Source organism: Hylobates moloch, unplaced genomic scaffold, assembly GCF_009828535.3.
Source record: "Hylobates moloch isolate HMO894 unplaced genomic scaffold, HMol_V3 SCAFFOLD_14, whole genome shotgun sequence".
Lineage (NCBI taxonomy): Eukaryota > Metazoa > Chordata > Mammalia > Primates > Hylobatidae > Hylobates > Hylobates moloch.
In genome coordinates, this window is record NW_026652289.1 from 84,311,972 (window position 1) to 84,334,149 (window position 22,178).

The window sequence follows — 22,178 nt, forward strand, 5'->3', positions numbered from 1 at the left end:
CTATGTTGCCCAGGCTGGTCTGGAACTCCTGGCCTCAAGCAGTCCTCCTGCCTTAGCCTCCCAAAGTGCTGGGATTACAGGCATGAGACATCATGCCCCATCCTGGATTGCCTGCAGGCTTGATGGGAAATCAGCAATTTGTGGCTTTGAAATCTTTTTATTTGGCATCCTCTTCCCATGTGACCAGAAAGAGAAGTAGCTGGTAATGGAGACCTACCTAGAAGAAGACAAGATAGTAACTAGAGGAACTGAAAGAGAGATCAGTCTTAGGAAGGAGGTGGAGGATTCCTCGAATGTAGAGAAGGTTGTAGAATGGCAGATGCACAGTGATGGGGAAGACATTTGGGGATGATCCTGTATGAATACCTTAATCTTCTAAATTCATAGGGTTCAAGGTTGCTTGGATAATAGGAAGGGGATGGCATTAAATGTTGGAGTTTTGATGTTCCAGTGGATGACACCCTTGTTCCTGATCTGACTTTGAAAGCCAATTCAGAGACAGATGCAGACTTCAGGAGGATAGAGAAAAGAAATATCAGTTTTATTAGTAATAAAATTGTACTGGAGGGTGTGGCTTCATTCTTGCCTACTACTCACCCAGAATTAGGAATACCCACTTAGCCAGAGGCAGCACCAGCCACCGCAGGCCTCGCTTCCTACAGGCAGAGTTAGCCTGCGCGCTAAGCCTACCAGAAGACCAAGACAAAGAGAGAGACAAGCATGCAGTGTCCTGGTCCCCAATCTCCAACCAAATGAGCAGTCCTCCTCCAAAATAAATAAAGACCTGGAATGAGGTCAGAGCATTACTAATGAAAAGTCCACACACATAGAAAGAAAAACTGGGCATGGGCAAAGTGTACCTCCCCGACAATCAACATCACTGACTTAAAGCCAGTAGGAAGGATTCAAGTCAAGTGAGTTCACTTTTAGGGGAAATATGGCAGAAAGGGAGATAACCAGGATTGCTTGGCAGGAATAATGAAGATGCAAGTTAAATTAGATAACATGGCTTTGTACTGGGCCAGGTCAGTGTGGTTCCTATGACCTTCATTGGTGACACCGTACAGCCGAAAGGCAGGGATACAGAAGACAACTGTACATAGGGCATGGATGCTGAAGGAGGCCATGAACCCAAGAACCAGTCTGTGGAGAGACCTCAAAGATGCTAGTGTTTGCAAATGGCAGCATAAACATATGACATTGCCTCCAGGCACCAAATATCCTTGCTTAGCCCTGGAGTCCTGGTAGCAATAGGTGGGGGGTTAGGGATTGGCACTAACATGTTGCAAGTAGGGGAGAAAGAACGTAGGTTGTTAATGAGGGTTTCACTTCGTGGCCAACCACAGAATCTGGCCTGAATAGAAAACAGAACATAAACAGAAAAAGCTAATGATTAGATAGATGACTTAAATTCTATAAACCCAGGAAGTCTGGGGTATATTTAAATGAGGCAGCATAGAGCTAGAATCCCAGAAAGCTTAATATTCTTTTAGTAACTATTCAGTATACTGTTTATTACAAAGAATGAAAAACCAGAAGAAAGACATGAGTCTTGGCCGGGAGCAGTGGCTCATGCCTGTAATCCTAGCACTTTGGGAGGCCAAGGTGGGCGGATCACTTGAGGTCAGGAGTTCAAGACCAACCTGGTCAACATGGTGCAACCCCGTTTCTACTAAAAATGCAAAAATTAGCCAGGCGTGGTGGCAAAAGCCTGTAATCCCAGCACTTTGGGAGGCCAAGGTGGGCAGAACACTTGAGGTCAGGAGTTCAAGACCAACCTGGTCAACATGGTGAAACCCCGTTTCTACTAAAAATACAAAAATTAGCCAGGCATCGTGGTGAAAGCCTGTAATCCCAGCACTTTGGGAGGCCGAGGTGGGTGGATCACTTGAGGTCAGGAGTTCAAGACCAACCTGACCAACATGGTGAAATCCCGTCTCTACTAAAAATACAAAAATTAGCTGGGAATGGTGGTGAGCATCTGTAATCCCAGCCACTTGGGAGGCTGAGGCAGGAGAATTGCTTGAACCCGAGAGGCGAAGGTTGCAGTGAGCCGAGATAGCATCATTGATTGCACTCCAGCCTGGGTGACAGAGACTCCCTCTCAAAAAAAAAAAAAAAAAAAAAGACATGAGTCTTGTTCTTTTATGATTAGTCTTCATTTAGTCTTTCACACATAAAAACTCTGTAAGTAAGCACAACAAGGTTCTATCCTGGTGTTCTTCCTATAACTACTACATGTAAAAGGCAGCCCTGTATGAAGAAGTGGATGGAAATTAAAATAGCTGGATGTAAAATTTAGAGTGGATAAGACAACTTTATGATCAGTAGTTCTGGAATTAAATTATAGGGTAGGAATATTTTTAGAACTCAAGTATTGAATACCATGGGATCTTGAAACAGGGGTTTCTTCAAGTATGAACTGGACCTAGCTCCACTAACATCATGTCTTTATGTTAACATTTAACTCTATCATTAAGGAAATGTTCCCATATAATTTATGAGATTCCTTGCAGGTGAAGGGTGATTGTTTCCCATGAAAAGATAACTGCATATAAAACAAGTTTTAGGCTGGGCACAGTGGCTCACGCCTGTAATCTCAGCACTTTGGGAGGCCAAGGTGGGCTGATCGCTTGGGGCCAGGAGTTCGAGACCAGCTTGGCCAAGATGGCAAAACTCCGTCTCTACTAAAATTACAAAAATTAGCCGGGTGTAGTGGCACATGCCAGTAATCCCAGCTACTGAGGCACGAGAATCACTTGAACCAGAGAGGCGGAGTTTGCAGTGAGCCAAGATTGCACCCCTGCACTCCAGCCTGGGCAACAGAGTGAGACTGTCTCAAAAATTTAAAAAGGCCAGGTGCGGTGGTTCATCCCTGTAATCCAGCACTTTGGGTGTTGAGGCAGGTGGATCACCTGAGGTCAGGAGTTAGAGAGCAGCCTGACCAACATGGTGAAACCCCATCTCTACTAAATACAAAAAATTAGCTGGGCATGGTGGCACATGCTTGTAATCCCAGCTACTTGGGAGGCTGAGGCAGGAGAATTGTTTGAACCCAGGAGGCATAGGTTGCAGTGAGCCGAGATTGTGCCATTGCACTCCAGCCTGGGCAATAGAAGTGACAGTCCGTCTCAAAAATAAAATGAAAAATAAAATAAATTTAAGATTTAAAAGGCCAAGTGTGGTGGCTCGCGCCTGTAATCCCAGCATTTTGGGAGGCCGAGGTGGGCAGATCACCTGAGGTCAGGAGTTCGAGACCAGCCTGACCAACATGGTGAAACCCCATCTCTACTAAAAATACAAAAATAGCCAGGCGTGGTGGCACATGCCTGTAATCCCAGCTACTTGGGAGGCTGAGGCAGGAGAGTTGCTTGAACTCGGGAGGCAGAGGTTGCAGTGAGCTGAGATCGCGCCACTGCACTCCAGCCCGGGCGACAGAGCGAAACTCCATCTCAAAAGTAAAATAAAATAATAAATAAATAAATAAATAAAATTAAATAAAACAGGTTTTAACAACTGGCTTACTACAGAACTCCAGATGTTTCAGTCTTTCCTAGGAAAGACACACAGGGGCTCTTACCACAAGGACATGAGTTTGGACCTTACGTTTAATAGACAAGAGTCTATGCAAAGTCCAGTAAAGTTATGCCATACATCGGTATTCTCTTGGAAGTTAATGCAGAAGTTCCACAAATTCATATATTGTCATACCTATTATTTGAATGAAACAGAACACATTATGTACAACCCCTTAACAAAAAGTATGTTTTCATTTAACCACCTTCAGGCTTAGTGGCATCATGTTCAAAATCAAATATCCTTAATAATAGATATACCCCGATATAGAGAAGATTTGCAATGATATTCAACAGCCATGTCCTCTGACACTTGTGTAGCATTTACAGTTCACAGAGCACACAGTTTCATTTAATTCTTTTAATTTAGTTGCTATCATGCTGCAACTGTTGTTAATGTTTGACAAATCACTCCCCAGAGACAGAAGTACAATAAAGAAAGGCTGGTGGAGTAGCTTCATCCCGAATGCAAATGTGGATGATGGGCACATCTCAAAGGGAATGCTGACACTGGCCACATGTTAATCAGAAACAGCTTTTGTTTTTTCTCAAAACCAAATTAAACAAAAAGAGTCATGATATGTAATGTCAGTTGTTAATCTGGTACAATCTTTTACTTTTATTTATTTATTTATTTTGAGACAGAGTCTTGCTCTGTCGCCCAGGCTGGAGTGCAGTGGCGTGATCTCGGCTCACTGCAACCTCTGCCTCCCGGGTTCAAGCAACCTTTGTCCTGCCTCAGCCTCCCGAGTAGCTGGGACTACAGACGCATGCCACCATGTCTGACTAATTTTTGTAGTTTTAGTAGAGACAGGGGTTGCACCATGTTGGTCAGGCTGGTCTCGAACTCCTGACCTCAGGTGATCTGCCCGCCTCGGCCTCCCAAAGTGCTAGGATTACAGGCGTGAACCACTGTGACCAGCTGACTTTCTTAACTTAAAAAACAAGTTTTGTGTGTGTGTGTGTGTGTGTGTGTGTGTGTGTGTGTGTACGCCAGGTTTTGAGACTGATTAGGGCATTCAGGTGTATCCTTTTAACAGAAAAGCCTGAAGATTTAATCTGTGAGTCAAAAGATAAATATGGGCATGGAGAGACACAGCTACTATTAATCAAGACTGATTAAGCAATGCGGTTCTGGGCTCCTTGTGACTTTAGTAGCAGTACACGTGATGCAGTTAAGGACAAAGCAAATATTGTAATAAATCAAATGCAGCTTAAATTTCCATTCAAAGTCAGGAGAATGATTAATTGGGGCCCAGACAGTTTATAGATTTCATTTGTTTATAGTTTCCTTTGGTACAAAAGGATGGAGGGTGGCCCTCAGGAATTGCTCTTAGGCCTGCCAGTTAAGAAATCATGTATTTGGTGGTTAGAAAAATGGCCTCATTAGTGCCCTTTTCAAAACTATTCGTAAGTGGAATTTTTTCTGTGAAGTCAGTGCTACCATAATGTGAAAAATAAAAACCTAGTGGAGCTACTTACAGCATCTACAAGTAAATCCAAACCCAGAAATAGTTACAGAAGCCACAAACTTCAATTGGAGGGAAACGAAGATAATCAACCTGATCAGAAATCAGTGTCACCGTGTGTAAGAAAGCACACTTTGCATCACAAAAGTGCCACTATTCAAAGAAATCATTTATTAATGCTGAATACTTGTTATACTAAAAACATAGTTATAAGTTATTTCACTATGTGATTTGAAATATTTGAGGGTATTGGCATATTTTGTAAAATGAATATTATTTTGAAAATTTTGCAAACCCCATAATAAATAACACAGCCATCATAATCTAATTAAATCATGCCTAAAACCAGGATAGTAACATATGTTTACATGCAATGGCTGAGGTCCCTGACATCACCAAGACAGCTTTCATTCACCTAGTTCTTCCACAAACATCAGAGGTAGCTGAAAGCTCTAGGACAGGTTTTCTCACAGCTGGGGTCATCAAATGCCTTGGCATTTGGGGTTCTCAAGTTCTAAGATTATTTTATTTTTTAATTTTGATGATGACGGCATGTTTGCAAAGGGTCCTTGAGGAAATGTGGGGATGAAGAACAAGATGAGATAGGATGGGAAGATGAGGGCAGATTCTCAAGAGCTTTGAATGTATATGAGGAATAGAAATCTCTATAGCTCCATAGGATGTTAAGATTAAGGGCTGCCATGCATGGAAGGAAAGAGTTAAAGCTACATTTTCATAGCACTTTACATAGTATGAGAAAGTGTCAATGTCCATATCATAGAATTGCCAATGGAGATTATAAGGTTTTCCTTTAATACACTCTCTGGTGTGTTCATTGCATTCAACACTGCAATGAAATTGTGTTTTTATCTTAAGTATGATGGGAAGCTGCTACTGTTTTAAAGTAAAGATTGACGTGGTTGTGTTTCTGTGTTATCTTTTTGGATTGGAGTGAGAAGACATTGGAGGCAAAGAGGCTGTTCCTTATAACTAACATTTTTTGCTTTATCAGCTTGGGGTACAAAATGAGGTCATGTATCTTTTTTCTTTTTCTTTTCTTTCTTTTTTTTTTTTAAGATGGAGTCTTGCACTGTCACCCAGGCTGGAGTGCAATGGCACGATCTCAGCTCACTGCAACCTCCGCCTCCTGGGTTCAACCAATTCTCCTGCCTCAGCCCCCAAGTGGCTGGGATTACAGGCGCATGCCACCATGTCCAGCTAATTTTTTATTTTTATTTTTTAGTAGAGATGGGGTTTTGCCATGTTGTTCAGACTGGTCTGGAACTCCTGACCTCAGGTGATCCACCTGCCTCTGCCTCCCAAAGTGCTGGGATTACAGGCGTGAGCCACTGTGCCCAGCCAAGGTTATATATCTTTTAATATTAAATGAAATTATTCTTTGACCTCATCTCATCTGCTTATAATCTCATCTATTTATTACAAGAGTACCTTTTTCCTCTTTCTATTGTCCCATAGCCCCACCTCCACCCCCTGCCTCAAGTCAGGTGCAGGAAATCCAGTGGTCTGGTGAAGGCCCTACCCACTGCATCAAAATTCAAGAGGGTGAAGTCAATCGTTGCTCTTTGCTCTCTGTGTCCTCCTGTCACTTGGCCCTGGCAGTAAGTGCAATCGTGGAAGTTCAGGGCACAGAGGATTGATTTGAGCCCCAGCTTTCTGGCTGGAGGATAGCAAATGGGAGCTCTGAGGCACTGGAGATATCAGGGAGATAGTGAGAGGGGGGAACTTGGAAAAGTAATGCCATAAAGTTATGAACTCCAGAGCTCACCTGCAGACTGTGTCTGTCAGGGGTGGAGGAGTCTGCTCCTTATTCACATACCAAAGGCATTGAATGGGGTGACATGAACAAAAGCAGATAGAGTAAGGAACTCTGGAATTCTGCCCCACCATAAAAGCAACAACAAAGTTGGCAAAAACTGTCAGAGTCTATATTTTGTGGCACTCTGGAAATTAAGCAATGGCTTATTAAGCAACCTAGGGCATTCTTATTTAAACAAAATGGCTGGATCTTGATAAGAAAAGTGAGCTTTGTGACATTTTAACTTAGCCCTGTCCTATCCTCTGCTCTCCAGTTTAGTAGTCACCTTGAAAACAACAACCTGCATTCCTAGTACCAGTAGGAGCAGAAATAATCTCATATGCAAAGAATTATAATTACTTGTTTTGTAATTACGGGGCAGCTCCTTAAAAGTCTGGCTGAAAGGTTCATCTTTATTTCACCTGAGTTGGAACAGGCCCAGTACTAAAGCTTCTAGTTAGAAGGGGTGGAGGAAGGGTTGTCAAAAACACTTACAGGCAAAGGGTTTAGTGCTTGCTCCCTGAGGTGACGGATGACAACTGGGCAAACAATAGACTAGCCAAAAAACTAGGGAGAAAAACTGATGTCCGTAAGAGCTTTGAAAAGCTCTAACACATTCCTGGGAATTTAGAAAGCTATGTGCATGCATAGGGTTGTGTGTATACTCAGAAAGACCTGAGAAGGCTATAGGCTCATTTCTGGCTGACCTGATCTTGAGGCTCTGTGCAAGCAGGAAGTGAAGGCTAAGGCAAAGATGTAAACGGCCTGAGTGTTGAAGATGTGCCCCTATATACACATACAGCTTCTCAGAAAAGACTAGAAGATTTTGTTGTTTTTGTTCCACACATTTAAGGAGATCTTTAAGTATTAACTGACCACTAAGCTAATAAAATACAAACTTTAGTGGCCACACAACATAAAGAATATAGACTTTACAAAATTATGTCAGAAAAATCACTAAACAAACAACAACTACGCTAAGAAGCAATAACAACAAGCCTGAGAGGGGAGAGAATCTGATTTCTAGAATTGCCACATTATAATACTCAACATGTCCACTTTTAAATAAAAATGATAAAACATGCAAAGAAATAAGAAACTATGGTCCACACACAGGAAAAATGACAATCTTAGAAACCATCCCTTAGGAATGCTGGATATTAGATGTTTTAACAAAGAGTTTAACTCAACTATTTTAGCTATTTTAAATAGATTTAAAGACCTAAAGGAAATCATCTCTAAAGAACTAAACGAAAGTATGAGAAGGATTTTTCACCAAATAAGAGACTATCAATAAAGAGGTGGAAATTATATCAAGTAGTAGATGAGGTCTCAAAAAAAAAGAGGTAGAAATTATGTATTTTTTAAAAAAAAAATAGGTCAGGCACAGTGACTCATTCCTGTAATCCCAGAGCTTTGGGAGACCAAGGAGGGAGGATTGCTTGAAGCCAGGAGTTCAAGACCAGCCTGGGCAACATAGCAAGATACCATCTACATAAAATCATTTTTAAAACTGGACAGGCATGGTGGTGCATATCGTGGCAACTGGCAGAGCATGGTGGTGCCGGTAGTCCTAGCTACTTGGGAGGCTGAGGTGGAAGGATTGCTTGAGCCCACGAATTCAAGGCTGCAGTGAGCTGTGATCTTGCCACTGCATTCCAGCCTGGACAATAGAGCAAGACAGTGTCAAAAAAAAAAAAAAAAAAGGAAGGAAGGAAGGAAGGAAGGAAGGAAGGAAGGAAGGAAGGAAGGAAGGAAGGAAGGGAAGGAAATTCTGACATTGTAAAGTACAATAACTGAAATGAAAAATTCACTCTCGAGACCCAATAGCACATTTGAGGAGGCAGATTAAAGAATCAGCAAACTGGAAGATAAATCATTTAAAATTACCCAGTCTAAGGAACAGGGGGAAGAAATGAAGAGAAATTGAACAGTCTGAAACCTGTAGAACACCATCCAGCAGAACAACATAGGCATTACGAGAGTTATAGAAGGAGAGAAGGGAAAGTGGCAGAAACAATATTTAAAGAAATAATGGCCAAAATTTTACAAATTTAATGAAAGATATAAATCTACATATCCAAGAAGCTCAATGAACTCCAAGTAGGATAAACTCAAGGAGATCCATACTAATTAACATTATAGTCAAACTGTTAAAAGCCAAAGGAAAAGAATCTTGAAAGCAGCAAGAGAGAAGCAACTCATCACATGCAAAGGATGCTCAATTAGATAAAAAGGCTGACCTCTCATCAGAAGCCAGGAAGACCAGAAGACCTTGGGATGACATAGTCAATGTGCTGAAAGAAAAACAGTGTCCACTAAAAATTATATATGCAGCAAAACTATCCTTTAAAAATGAAGGATAAATTAAGATATTCCCAGATAACCAAGAACTGAGAGAATTCATTACTGGCAAACCTACTACAAGGGATACTAAAGATAGTTTTTCAGGCAGAAATGAAAAGACATAAGACAATCACCTAAAATCCACATGAAGAAATAAAGAGGACCAGTAAATGTAACTACATAGGTAAATATAAAAGGCATTATAAATGTATTTTTTGTTTGTAACTACTTTTTATTTTCTACATGATTTACAAGACAACCACATAAAGCAATCATTACAAATCTATGTTGATGGGTACACAATGTACAAAGTTGTAATTTGTGATAATAACAGAATAACATGGGGGGAGGATGGAGCTTTATAAGAGTAAAGTTTATGTATAGTATTGAAAATAATTGGTGTTAGGCCAGATGCAAGGGCTCACACCTCTAATCCCAGCACTTTGGGAGGCGAAGGCAGGTGGATCACCTGAGGTCGAGAGTTTGAGACCAGCCTGGCCAGCATAGTGAAACCCCATCTCTACTGAAAATACAAAAATTAGCCTGTGTGGTGGCACATGCATGTAATCCCAGCTACTCAGGAGGCTGAGGCACGAGAATCACTTGAACCTAGGAGGCAGAGGTTGCAGTGAGCCAAGATCTTGCCACTGCCCTTCAGCCTGGGCAAAAGAGTGACACTCCATCTCAAAAAAACAAAAAGTAGTTGGCATTAAATTAAAGTAGACTGTTATAAATTAAGATATTAGTGATAATCCCCAGGGCAAGCACTAAGAAAATAACTCAAAAAAATATGATAAAAGAAAGAACAAGAGCCAGGCGTGGTAGTGCATGCCTGTAGTCCCAGCCACTCAAGAGGTTAAGGAAGGAAGATCACTTCAGCCCAGGAGTTCAAGGCCAGCCTAGGAAACATAGCAGGGCCCCATATCTCAAAAAAGAAAAGAAATATTAAGTGAATTAAAATGATACATTAGAAAAGACCTACTTAACACAGAAGCAGTAATGATGGAGTTGAGGGACAAAAAAAAGACATAACATATAGAAAATAAATAGCAGTATGGCAGAGGTAAGTTCTTCCTTACCAGTAATTATATTAAATGTAAATAGATAAAGCTCTCTAAGACAGAGGCTAGCACAATGAATATTTAAAATATGGTGTAATTACATGCTGTCTACAGAGACTCACTTCAGATTCAAAGATTTTTAAAGTTTTAAAGTAAAAGGATGGAAAAAGATATTTCATGCAAACAGTAATCAAAAAATAGTTGGAGTGGCTACACCTATCAGGTAAAATAGACTCTAAGACAAATATTGTTACTAGAGACAAAGAAGGACATGATAGACATGATATAATGATTAAAAGGTAACTATATCAAAAAGATATAACAATTATAAACATATATGCACCCAATAGCAGAGACTCATAAGATATGAAGCAAAAACTGACCGAATTGAAGGGAGAAGCAGATAGTTCTCAAATAATAGTTGTGGGCTCTAATATTCCACTTTCACTAATACTAGAACTAGACAGAAGTTCATTAAGAAAATAGAAGCCTTGGCCAATACTATATGCCAACTCAAGGTAACAGACATCAACAGAACACTCAACAACTGCAAAATATATATTCATTTTATAAGCATATGGAACATTTTCCAAGATACATCATCTGTTAGGCCATAAAACAAGTCTCAATAAGTTTTAAAAAGATTAAGGTTAAACAAAGTGTATTCTCAGGCCACAACAAAATAAAATGATAAATTAATAACAAATGAAAATTTGGAAAATTTACAAATATGTGACAAATAAACAACACACTCTTAAATAATCAATAGATCAAAGAAGAAATCACAAGAGAAATTAGAAAATACTTCAAGGTGAACAAAATGAAAATACAACATACCAAAACTTATGGGATACCGTAAAAGCAATATTCAGAAGGATATTTATAACTGTAAAGACCCACATGTAAAAAGAAGAAAGATCTCAAAAACAATAAGAACTGAAGTAATGACCAGAATGCTACCAAGGTCCGAGACTGACTACTGGGCTGCACGCATATAGGTCAGATCTCAATAGCACTGCAAAGACTTTGAAAACTGAACTGGCATTGGAATCACAGTCCACAGAAAGCATGTTGGAACTTGCAGCCTGAAACTAACCAGGTTGATCACCTGCTAAAACAAAACAAATCAACATTCTCCATGAAAATTAAACAAGATTCAGAGTCATGTGGTATAATATTCAAAATGTCAGGCTACTACAATCCAAAATCATTTGGAGTATGAAGAATCTAGAAAATCTCAACTCACCTGGGAACAAAAGACAATCAGTAAATGTCAATGTCAAGATAACACAGATGTTGAAATTATCTGACAAAGGCTTTAAAGTGGCTATTATGAAAATGCTTTAACAAAATTGCAAAGGCTCTGGAAACTAATAGAAAACTAGAAAGTCTCAGAGAAAGAATAGAAGATATTAAGAAAACCCAAAGAAATTTTTACCAAAAAATACAGTAAGTGAAATGAAAAATTCATTGGATAGGCTCAATAGCAAAACAGGGATTACAGAGGAGAGAGTAAACTTGAAGATATTTCAACAGAAAATTACTCAATTTGAACAAGAGAGTAAATGGGCTAAAGAAAAAGCCCAAAGCCTCAGAGAAGTGTGGGGCAATAACAGAAGGTATAACATTTGTATTATAAGAGTCCTAGAAGAAGAGAAAGAGCATGATGCAGAAAAGCTACTTGAAGAAATCACTGAAAACCTCCCAAGTTTGATGAAAGACATAAACCCACAGATTAAATAAAGGTAGAGAATGCTAAACAGGACTAACTCAAATGAATCCATATCAAATGAAGGGCCACAAACTAAAGACAGAGGGAAAAAAAATTGACAGCAAAGAAAAAAATTGACCAGAGAAAAATGACACATTACTTACTGGAGAACAGTGATCTGAATGATGGCAGATTTCTCATCAGAAACCTTGGAGGTCAGAAGGAAGTAGCACTATGTTCTTAATTTTAAATTTTATTTATTTTTTGAGCCGAGGTCTCCTATGTTGCCCAGACTGAACTCAAATACCTGGGCTCAAGCAACCCTCCCACCACAACCTCCCGAGTAGCTGGGATTACAGGCACAGGTCACCATGGCCTGCATTATGTTTTTAAAGTGCTGAAAGAAAAGAATAATCAACCCAGAATTACATACTGAACAAAAATATTCTTCAAAAATGAAAGTGAAAAAAAAATCAGACAAAGAATTCATTGCTAGCAGACCAATTCTAAAAGAATAACTACAGGAAATTCTTCAGACAGAAGGAAATGATACCAGAATTGAACTTGGAACATCAAAAATGAAAGAAGAGCATCAGAAATAATAAATATGATGACAAACATAAAGATGAATCTTCTCTTTCTGAGTTCTTTAAAGTATATTTGACAGTCAAAAGCAAAAATTGCCATACTATCTGATGGCATTTTCAATATATGTGGATACAATATATAACAACTGCAGCACAAAGGGCTATGGGAAAGGGACCTGTATGGTAGTAATGTTCCTACATTCAAATTGAAGTGGTGAAATACTGATACTAAGTATACTGTGAAATGTTGCTATCTATTTGTAATCCCTAAAACAACCACTGTACAATCTATAGTAAATGCTGTAGTCACTTCCCACCTCATTTCCTGAGGCCATCATCACCATAACATCAAAACCAGACAAAGACAATTGAAAAAAGAAAACTACAGACCAGTATTTCTCATGAACGTAGACATAAAAATTCACAACAAAATACTAGCAAATTGAGTCTAGCCACGATCAGGTAGTTTATCCCCGGAATAAAAGGCTAGGCCAATATTTGAAAACAATCAATGTAATCCACCATATTAATGATTTAAAGAAAAAAACCCTATATGTTTCTAGCAATTGGTGCAGAAAAAGCATTTGATGAAATTCAACATTCATGATGATAAAAATATGTTTTCTAAAAGCCTCTCAGCAAACTAGGAACAGAAGAGAACCTCCTTAATCTGACAAATGGCATTTACATAAAATCTATAGCTAACATGGTGAAAGACAGAATGCTTTCTCCCTAAAACTGGGAACAAGAAGGATGGCCACTCTCACCACTTCAACAATGTACTGGAAGTCTTAGGCAATGCAATAAGGCAAGGAAAAAAAGTCTTATGTCTTGGAAAGAAATACATAAATACATAAAACCATTCCTATTTATAGATGATTATCTATGTAGAAAATCACATAAAATGAAACAAATGAAAAGTCCTAGAATTAATAAGTGAATTTAACAAGGCTACAGAGTACAAAGTCAACAAAAATTAATCTTATCTCTATATACCATCAGTGTGTAATTGAACATTGGAATTTTTAAAATAATACCATTCTCACAGAGCTCCAACGAAAATGAAATACTTAGGTATAAATCTCGTAAAATATGTATGGGATCTATATGCAGAAAACTACAAAGTGCTGATGAAAGAAATCAAAGATCACTTAAATAAATGGGAAGATATACCATATTCATGTATTGGAAGACTCAGTGTGGCACAGATGTCAATTCTCCCCAAATTTATCTATAGATTTAACACAATACCAATCAAAATCCCAGCAGGATGTTTTGTAGATATAGGTCAACTGTTGTTGTTGTTGCTGTTGTTATAGACAAGGTCTCCCTATGTTTCCCAGGCTGGTCTCAAACTCCTGAGCTCAAGCAATCCTCCTACCTCAGTCTCCCGAAACACTGGGATTATAGGCATGAGCCACTGTGCCCACCTATGTCAACTTATTTTGAAAATTAAATGGAAAGGCCAAGGAACTAGACTATGTAAAACAATTTTGAAAAAGAAGAATCACATTAGAGGAATCACACTATCCAGTTTTAAGGCTTACTGTGAAGCTATAGTAATGAAGACACTGTGGTCTTGGTGAAGGGTCCAACACACACATAAATGGAACAGAATAAAGAGTCCAGGAGTAGATCTACCCAAATAGAGACAATTGATTTCTTTCCCCAAAGGTGCAAAACTAATTCAACGACGAATGGATCATCTTTTCAACTAACAGTGTTAGGACAGTTGGACAGTCTTATGCAAAAAATGATCTCAACACATACAAAGATTAACTAAAAATGGATCATAGATCTAAACATAAAACGAAACTATAAAATGTTTGGAAGAAAACATAAGAGAAAATCTTGACAACTTGGGAATAGACAAAGGATTCTTCAATGCAACACTAAAAGCATAATCATGTCAATCATATATCTGACAAAAGACTTTTATACAAAATATCTAAAGAACTCTAAAACCCATAAAAACCCATAATATGGAAAAAATTGACCAATAAAAAAATGAGCTAAGGATTACACTAGACACACTAGAGAGGACATAAGGTTGTTAAATATGTACATAAAAAGATGCTCAACATCATTAGCTATCAGTGAAATGAAAATTAAAACTGAATGAGATATATCTACACACCGAATACAAGAGCTAAAAATAAAAAAAACTAAAAATAACAATAGCCAAGAAGGATGCTGAGCAACTGGAATTTGCATACACTGCTGGTAGGAATAAAAAATTGTACAGCCATTCTGAAAAATGGTTGGGCAGTTGCTTATAAAGTTAAACATACATTTACCCTATGAATCAGCAATCTCAGGTATTTAACTCCTAGGTATTTATCCTACAGAAATGAAAACATGTTCACACAAAACCTGTACATGAATGTTTATAGCAGCTCTTTTCATACTTGCCAAAGAATGGAAACAACCCAAATGTCCTTCAACAGGTACTGTGGCACATCCATATTAGAAATATATCTTTGCCAGGCTTGGTGGCTCATGCCTGTAATCCCAGCACTTTGGGAGGCTGAGGCAGGTTGATCACCTGAGGTCAGGAGTTCGAGACCAGCCTGGCCAACATGACAAAACCCCGTCTCTACTAAAAATACAAAAATTAGCCAGGCATGGTGGTGGGCGCCTGTAGTCTCAGCTACTTGGGAGGCTGAGGCAGGAGAATCGCTTGAACCTGGGAGACAGAGGTTGCAGTGAGCAGAAATTGCGCCACTGTACTCTAGTCTGGGCAACAGAGCGAGACTCCATCTCAAAAAAAAGAAAAGAAAAGAAATAAATCTTTAAGAGAGTATCAACTTTAATCAAAGGTAAAGCCAAGTGAATTACTTGGATCTGGAATACTTTTGTATTCTGTGATGTGCTGAAAAATATTTTTCACTCTGTGCTGAAAGGAAAGCTGGATTAAGACTTAGAAAGCTACACAAATAACTTCTTTGCTGATTAATCATATCTCACTATGAGCTCTATCATGAATAATGGATTCTCTTGTGTTTTTCTGCCATTCAATGTGTAAATAGATGTGGGGCTCTTGTCAAATTGATTCCTAGATAGCCTTTCTCTGTCTGAAATGGAAACCACTCTTTGTGTGGGTGTCAAGGCTTGTGAAACATGTTTTAAATAATTATGGGAAGTCACCAACCATGGTTAACAAAGGAGATAGATCCTCATTTATTTGTCCTTTATGTTAATCATTTCAGATGTAAGTGAACTTAAACTCATTTTTATCTTTCTTCTTTCATACGTACTATAAAACTCAATGCAACTTCCCTTCATTTGGCATAGCTGTTTAAAATTTGCTGTATCCATGTTGTAGCTGTTCACAAGCTCCAAACAAGCAACTGACAATTTATCTGAACCCAGGGCACATCATTAAGCATTGTTTCTTCCACAGCTTCAATGAAGGGAGCAGCAGTAGGGATGGGAGATTTGAGACACCAAAAAAGGAGCTTGGTAACTGATTCAATGCAGAGGGGAGGGGAGAGGAGAGAAGTGAGGGGAGAGAGTTAGTATAAGGGAGACCAAAGAATCCAATGACTTTGAGGTTTGTTTCTCATATATGAGTGGCTGAGAGTGCTGTTACCTGAGTTAGGTAATAAAGGGGAAAATAGGCAAAACTATAAAAGATTTGAAAGGAAAGATATTCATCTTCATTTCACCAGTGTATTTATTAGAAAAGTTTGCACAGCTGCAATATCTCTTACTGTATGTTTGTAAAGGAACTCAAGTTTGACTAGGGCAATGTGGGGGTTTTTTTTGATACAAAAGGAATCATCAGGGTAATAGATCTGAAGGGAGTAGGGAGCCTTTATTTATTTATTTATTTATTTATTTATTTATTTATTTATTTATTTATTTTTTGAGATGGAGTCTCGCTCTGTCATCCAGGCTAGAGTGCAGTGGTGCAATCTCGGCTCATTGCAACCTCCGCCTCCAGGGTGCAAGCAATTCTCGTGCCTCAGCCTCCCAAGTAGCTGGGATTACAGGCATGTGCCACTGCGCCCAGCTAAGTTTTGTGTTTTTAGTAGAGACAGGGTTTTACCATATTGGCCAGGCTGATCTTGAACTCCTGGCCTCAGGTGATCCACCCTCCTTGCCCTCCCAAAGTGCTGAGATTACAGGTGTGAGCCACTGCGCGCAGCCAGGAGCCATTATTTTTAATGAAGAACACGAAGTCTTACTCAGAAGTAATGGAAAGTTAATAGTGAAAAATTCTTCTGTTGGTCTCTGAAGTGCAAGAGGAGAGAGAACCCTTAGAACCTACAGTGCCTGTGATACAGAGACTTTAAAAAAAGGAAGCCACAACTTCTCATACATGGTGAATTTGGTCCTCCCTGGTGGCAAACTTCCAGGAAGCCAGACCCTTCCTGCTCAAATGATGTGGTTTCCTACAGTACATATAAATAGTTCTCACCCCAAGAAAAGAGTTAAGAATAGAAGCCAAGGAACCACACATACAAACACAGACACATCAGAGCACAGCTGTCAATGTGGCCAACAGAAGAGTGGCATTAGCAAAAAAAACTCTGGGAGAAGGTGGGGCAAGGTAGCCACAGAAGCAGCAGGGTGGGGTGGAGTTCAGGAGATGCAGTCAAGCACAGAGCTGACTTAGCCGTGCAAAGAGCGGCAGGCAATCTGCTCAGAAGACAAAAGAGCGGGGTGGCTGACCACCATGAAATGGATGGATAAGAGGAGAGCCAGCAGAACGAGTGAGGACATGTATAAGGATGTGCAGAGAAGGTAGGAAAGACCTTCGTAGGTGATACAGACTGCAATGCAAGCCAAGTCTCCCTATGTTTTTAAGAAAGCTGGGAGAAAATAAAAGAATAATGGAATCAGACCTAAGTGTTTGCCATCACACAGGGATGAACCAGCCAGAACAGAGTAGCCAGGACTCCCAGCTCCATCCTGGGGACAAATTCAACTTGTAGAAAGCAATCCTCAATCCTGGGCATACTTCACCTCTTAGAGTTAAATTCCTATTGAAATAAGTCATACTGTATGTAGTAAAATATAAAACAAAGTCTGTCCCAGTGGATTTTAGGCCAGGCAACATTATGGTTTCATAGGCTGTTGCCTGATCTTCTAAGAACTAAAAAAAAAAAAAAAAAAAAAAATTAACAGCAGGCATTTATAATCTCCCATGCTCTTTTTTGTGTGTAATCTTAAGGCAATACTAATTATTAAATATAAAGAATAATTTAAAGTTATTGGTATTCTTCAGACAATTAAATCACCTACTGTCCTTTAAGAAAACTATCTGATAATCTGAACTTAATTATTAACAGTTTATTTTCTGAATCCCTTGAACCTTAATAAGGATTTTAATTTTATTTATTTTGTTAAAACCATTCACTGCTGACAGCCATAGTCAAAGCTCTAAAAACTAAGTGCTAGTAGCTTCCGTTATTACTACAGGCAGTGTGATGTACCAGCTAAGAGACAGGCACTGGAGTGAGTGCTGGAGCTAGGCTGCGTGTGCTCAAATTCCTGCTCCACTGCTTCCTACCTTTGGGGAAATTACTTATACGCTCCATGACTTAATTTCCTCACCTGTAAAATGGAGATGATAATAATAGACCTACTTCCAAGGACTGCTCTGAAGATTAAATAAGCCTAGGATTGAACCTCAGTAAGCACCTGTTAGTGAGAACATTATGCTCTTAGAACAATGACTGAGCAGTAAGTACTATATGCATTAACTATTATTTCCATTATTTTCTGGTGGCTCCTCATGGTAATTTGAGTAGTCATGTTAGGGGATTGTGAAGCTTGTAAATATGCTCAAACAGTTCCATATGTATTAAAATTCTGAAAAATCACATAGCAATGACATTATCTTTTGATTTGTAATATCTACTTAATCTCAGTTGAATAAATCTATCCCTTTATATTCACCAGAGTTGAAAATATGTCAATGAGGTTGGAAGAAATCAATGAAAGAGAAACTTTTATGAAAACGTCCCTGCAGACTGTTGACCTTCGACTTGCTCAGCTAGAAGAATTATCTAACAGAATGGTGAATGCTCTTGAAAATCTTGTGGGAATCGACAGGTCTGACCTGATCCAGGCACGGTCCCGGGCTTCTTCGGAATGTGAGGCAACGTATCTTCTCCGGCAAAGCAGCATCAATAGCGCTGATGGCTACAGCTTGTATCGATATCATTTTAATGGAGAAGAGTTATTGTTTGAGGATACATCTCTCTCCATGTCACCAGGGACAGGAGTCAGGAAAAAAACCTGTTCCTTCCGTATAAAGGAAGAGAAGGACACGAAAACGCACCTAGTCCCAGAATGTCAGAACAGCCTTCACCTTTCACCGGGCACAAGCACATCAGCAACCCCAGATGGCAGTCACCTTGCAGTAGATGACTTAAAGAACGCTGAAGAGTCAAAATTAGGTCCAGATATTGGGATTTCAAAGGAAGATGATGAAAGACAGACAGACTCTAAAAAAGAAGAAACTATTTCCCCAAGTTTAAATAAAACAGATGTGATACATGGACAGGACAAATCAGATGTTCAAAACACTCAGCTAACAGTGGAAACGACAAATATAGAAGGCACTATTTCCTATCCCCTGGAAGAAACCAAAATTACACACTATTTCCCTGATGAAACGATCAATGCTTGTAAAACAATGAAGTCCAGAAGCTTCGTCTATTCCCGGGGAAGAAAGCTGGTCAGTGGGGTTAACCAGGATGTAGAGTACAGTTCAATCATGGACCAGCAATGGACGACGGAATGGCAATGCCAAGTTCAAAAGATCACGCGCTCTCATAGCACAGATATTCCTTACATCATGTCGGAAGCTGCAGTGCAAGGTGAGCATAAACAGCAGTTTGCAGATATGGAAGATGAACACCATGTTGCTGAAGCAATTCCTCGAATCCCTCGCTTGTCCCTAACCATTACTGACAGAAATGGGATGGAAAACTTACTGTCTGTGAAGCCAGATCAAACTTTGGGATTCCCATCTCTCAGGTCAAAAAGTTTACATGGACATCCTAGGAATGTGAAATCCATTCAGGGAAAGTTAGACAGATCTGGACATGCCAGTAGTGTAAGCAGCTTAGTAATTGTGTCTGGAATGACAGCAGAAGAAAAAAAGGTTAAGAAAGAGAAAGCTTCCGCAGAAACTGAATGCTAGTCTGTTTTGTTTCTTTGATTTTTTTTAACAGTCAGAACCACTAATGGGTGTCATCTTGGCCATCTAAACATTATCAATTTCTAAAAACATTTTCCTTAAAAAATTTTGGAAATTCAGACTTGATTTACAATTTAACGCATTAAAAGTAGTATTTTGTTAGCATACGTTAGTAGGCTTAGTTTTTTCAGTTGTAGTAGTATCAAATGAAAGTGACGACACTATAATGAAGACAAATTGGCTAATCAGTATACAAGATTATACAATCTTTTTATTACTGAGGGCCACCAAATAGCCTAGGAAGTGCCCTTCAGCACTGAAGTCACCATTAGGTCACTTAAGAAGTAAGCAACTAGCTGGGCACAGTGGCTCATGCCTGTAATCCTAGCACTTTGGGAGGCCAAGGCAGAAAGATAGCTTGAGTCCAGGAGTTTGAGACCAGCCTGGGCAACATAGTGATACCCCATCTCTTAAAAAAAAAAAAAAAAGTAAGCAACTGTGTAAGAAAGAGAAACTAAAGAGAAAGCAAACATGAAAAAAGGGAGGGGTGGAAAGAAGAAAAACTATGAGGCACAATAAGCGGGAAGGAGCCACAAATATGTTTTTATGGGGTCTTTGTTTTCTGTTTTAATGTTTTATTTTAAACTACACAATGGGAAAAAAAGTACACAATTATATCAAACATCATACTCTAATAATTTAGGGTGACCTGGAGTTTTGTTAATGTGCAAAAATAAAGTATCCAATATGCATTTTCTTGTTGTCATAGAGTCCTTAATAGCAAATACAAATTAGTTGTACCTGTCTATGCAATGCTTTGTACAAAGCTGTAGCTAAAACCTAAAGGATATATGTTCACAAGCCACAGGGACTGCTCTTAGCTGAGAATACCAGGTGTTGTGCTTCACCTCAAAGTTCAAACAAATACCCATAAGAGTAATAGGACCCTCATTCGAGGCTTCCAAGAGGGGCCACTGTCTAGGAACCCTGAAGGCCACCCCACCATCACCACTCTTAACTATACAAAAAGAAACAGAGGTGGCAGAAAGGGGTCTTCTCTGGCTAGAGCAGAGGTTAGAGTTAGGCCCTAGCCTCTCACCATCCCCCAAGAGAACCTCAGGGTACTCAGATCTCAGGAGGTCTCTGATGCACAGAGAGAGGGCCAGCCTCGAGTTACTGGCAGCTAATACTTCATGAAGCAAAGTGCCTCATACCCAGAAAGGACCACTGGGTAGATTAACCAGGAATTGGTGGTGGTAGGGTTGGGAGATGTGTCAGACAGAAACGGGTGATGATCACAAAAAATGACACCACCATCCCCATTTTCATCTGAGGTGTAGACTGTAGCACTGCCAGAAACTGGCAAAGGAGTAGAGAAAGAGACAGAAAGACAGAAACACACAGAGGGAGACCCAGAAACAGATAGAGGAAGATTGTAGCCTGTTCTACAACAGAGGCTCATTGCAGTTATGCCAAAGGTAGTGATCAGAGGTGACAATACCAAAATGTGATTTTGCATCTTTTTCCTCAAAATATGACTGAGATTATAATAGTCAGATTAGGCCGGGCACGGTGGCTCACGCTTGTAATCCCAGCACTTTGGGAGGCCGAGGCGGGCGGATCACGAGGTCAGGAGATCAAGACCACGATGAAACCCCTACTAAAAATACAAAAAATTAGCCGGGCGTGGTGGCAGGCGCCTGTAGTCCCAGCTACTCAGGAGGCTGAGGCAGGAGAATGGCGTGAACCCGGGAGGCGGAGCTTGCAGTGAGCCGAGATTGCGCCACTGCACTCCAGCCTGGGCGACAGAGCGAGACTCTGTCTCAAAAAAAAAAAATAAAATAAAATAATAATAATAATAATAATAATAATAGTCAGATTAGAACTCTTGAACTGGGCTGAATTTATCAAAAAAGACTGATATACCATTGCCTGGGTTGTGGGGGAGGGCTTTAATATTTCAAAAGTGATAACATTTATTTAACATAAACTATTACTTATTTGCATATTGCTACATTAAGACTATTTAATCTATCCTGCCACATGTGTTTATTTGACTCAGTACTTAACCTATTACATTTTATCTCACTCCTAAGTCTTTCCTTTGAGTGTCAAAAAACTTTTGGCCTTTTGCCATATCCTAGAAAAGAGATTTCTCAGAATAAGCTGGGGAATCTATAACACCTCAGCAGAGCTGGTCTGCAGAAGATAAAACCTATCTTTGGAATTCTCCCCATATCTCTGTTCATTATGCAGTCACCCTTTACCAAGGTCCATCCCACCGTGCTTCAGGTGTGGGATTCAAGTTCCATTTCCTTAAGTCTCACTAAGATCTGTGATTCCTGTCTTATGCCAAGGTGTCAGCTGATGTAGGATTTTCTAAGGATGTTTGCCTTATGGATCCAAATGGATGAATTCTAACAGTGTGATTTCAGAACCTGTGACTGGGCCGACTAT

The 22,178-nt window shown here is 39.5% G+C and overlaps 1 protein-coding gene across 2 annotated transcripts in view; it reads left to right on the plus strand.

Moving 5' to 3' along the window:
• Positions 1 to 20,473, plus strand: part of TRPM1 (transient receptor potential cation channel subfamily M member 1) — a 167,333-nt gene extending 146,860 nt beyond the window's left edge. For both annotated transcript variants that reach the window (XM_032175278.2, XM_032175279.2), the window contains one exon: positions 18,476 to 20,473. In XM_032175278.2, the coding sequence (XP_032031169.1) occupies positions 18,476 to 19,724 (1,249 nt within the window). In that variant the 3' untranslated portion in view covers positions 19,725 to 20,473. The remainder of the gene's footprint in view (positions 1 to 18,475) is intronic.
• The last annotated feature ends 1,705 nt before the right edge of the window (positions 20,474 to 22,178 follow it).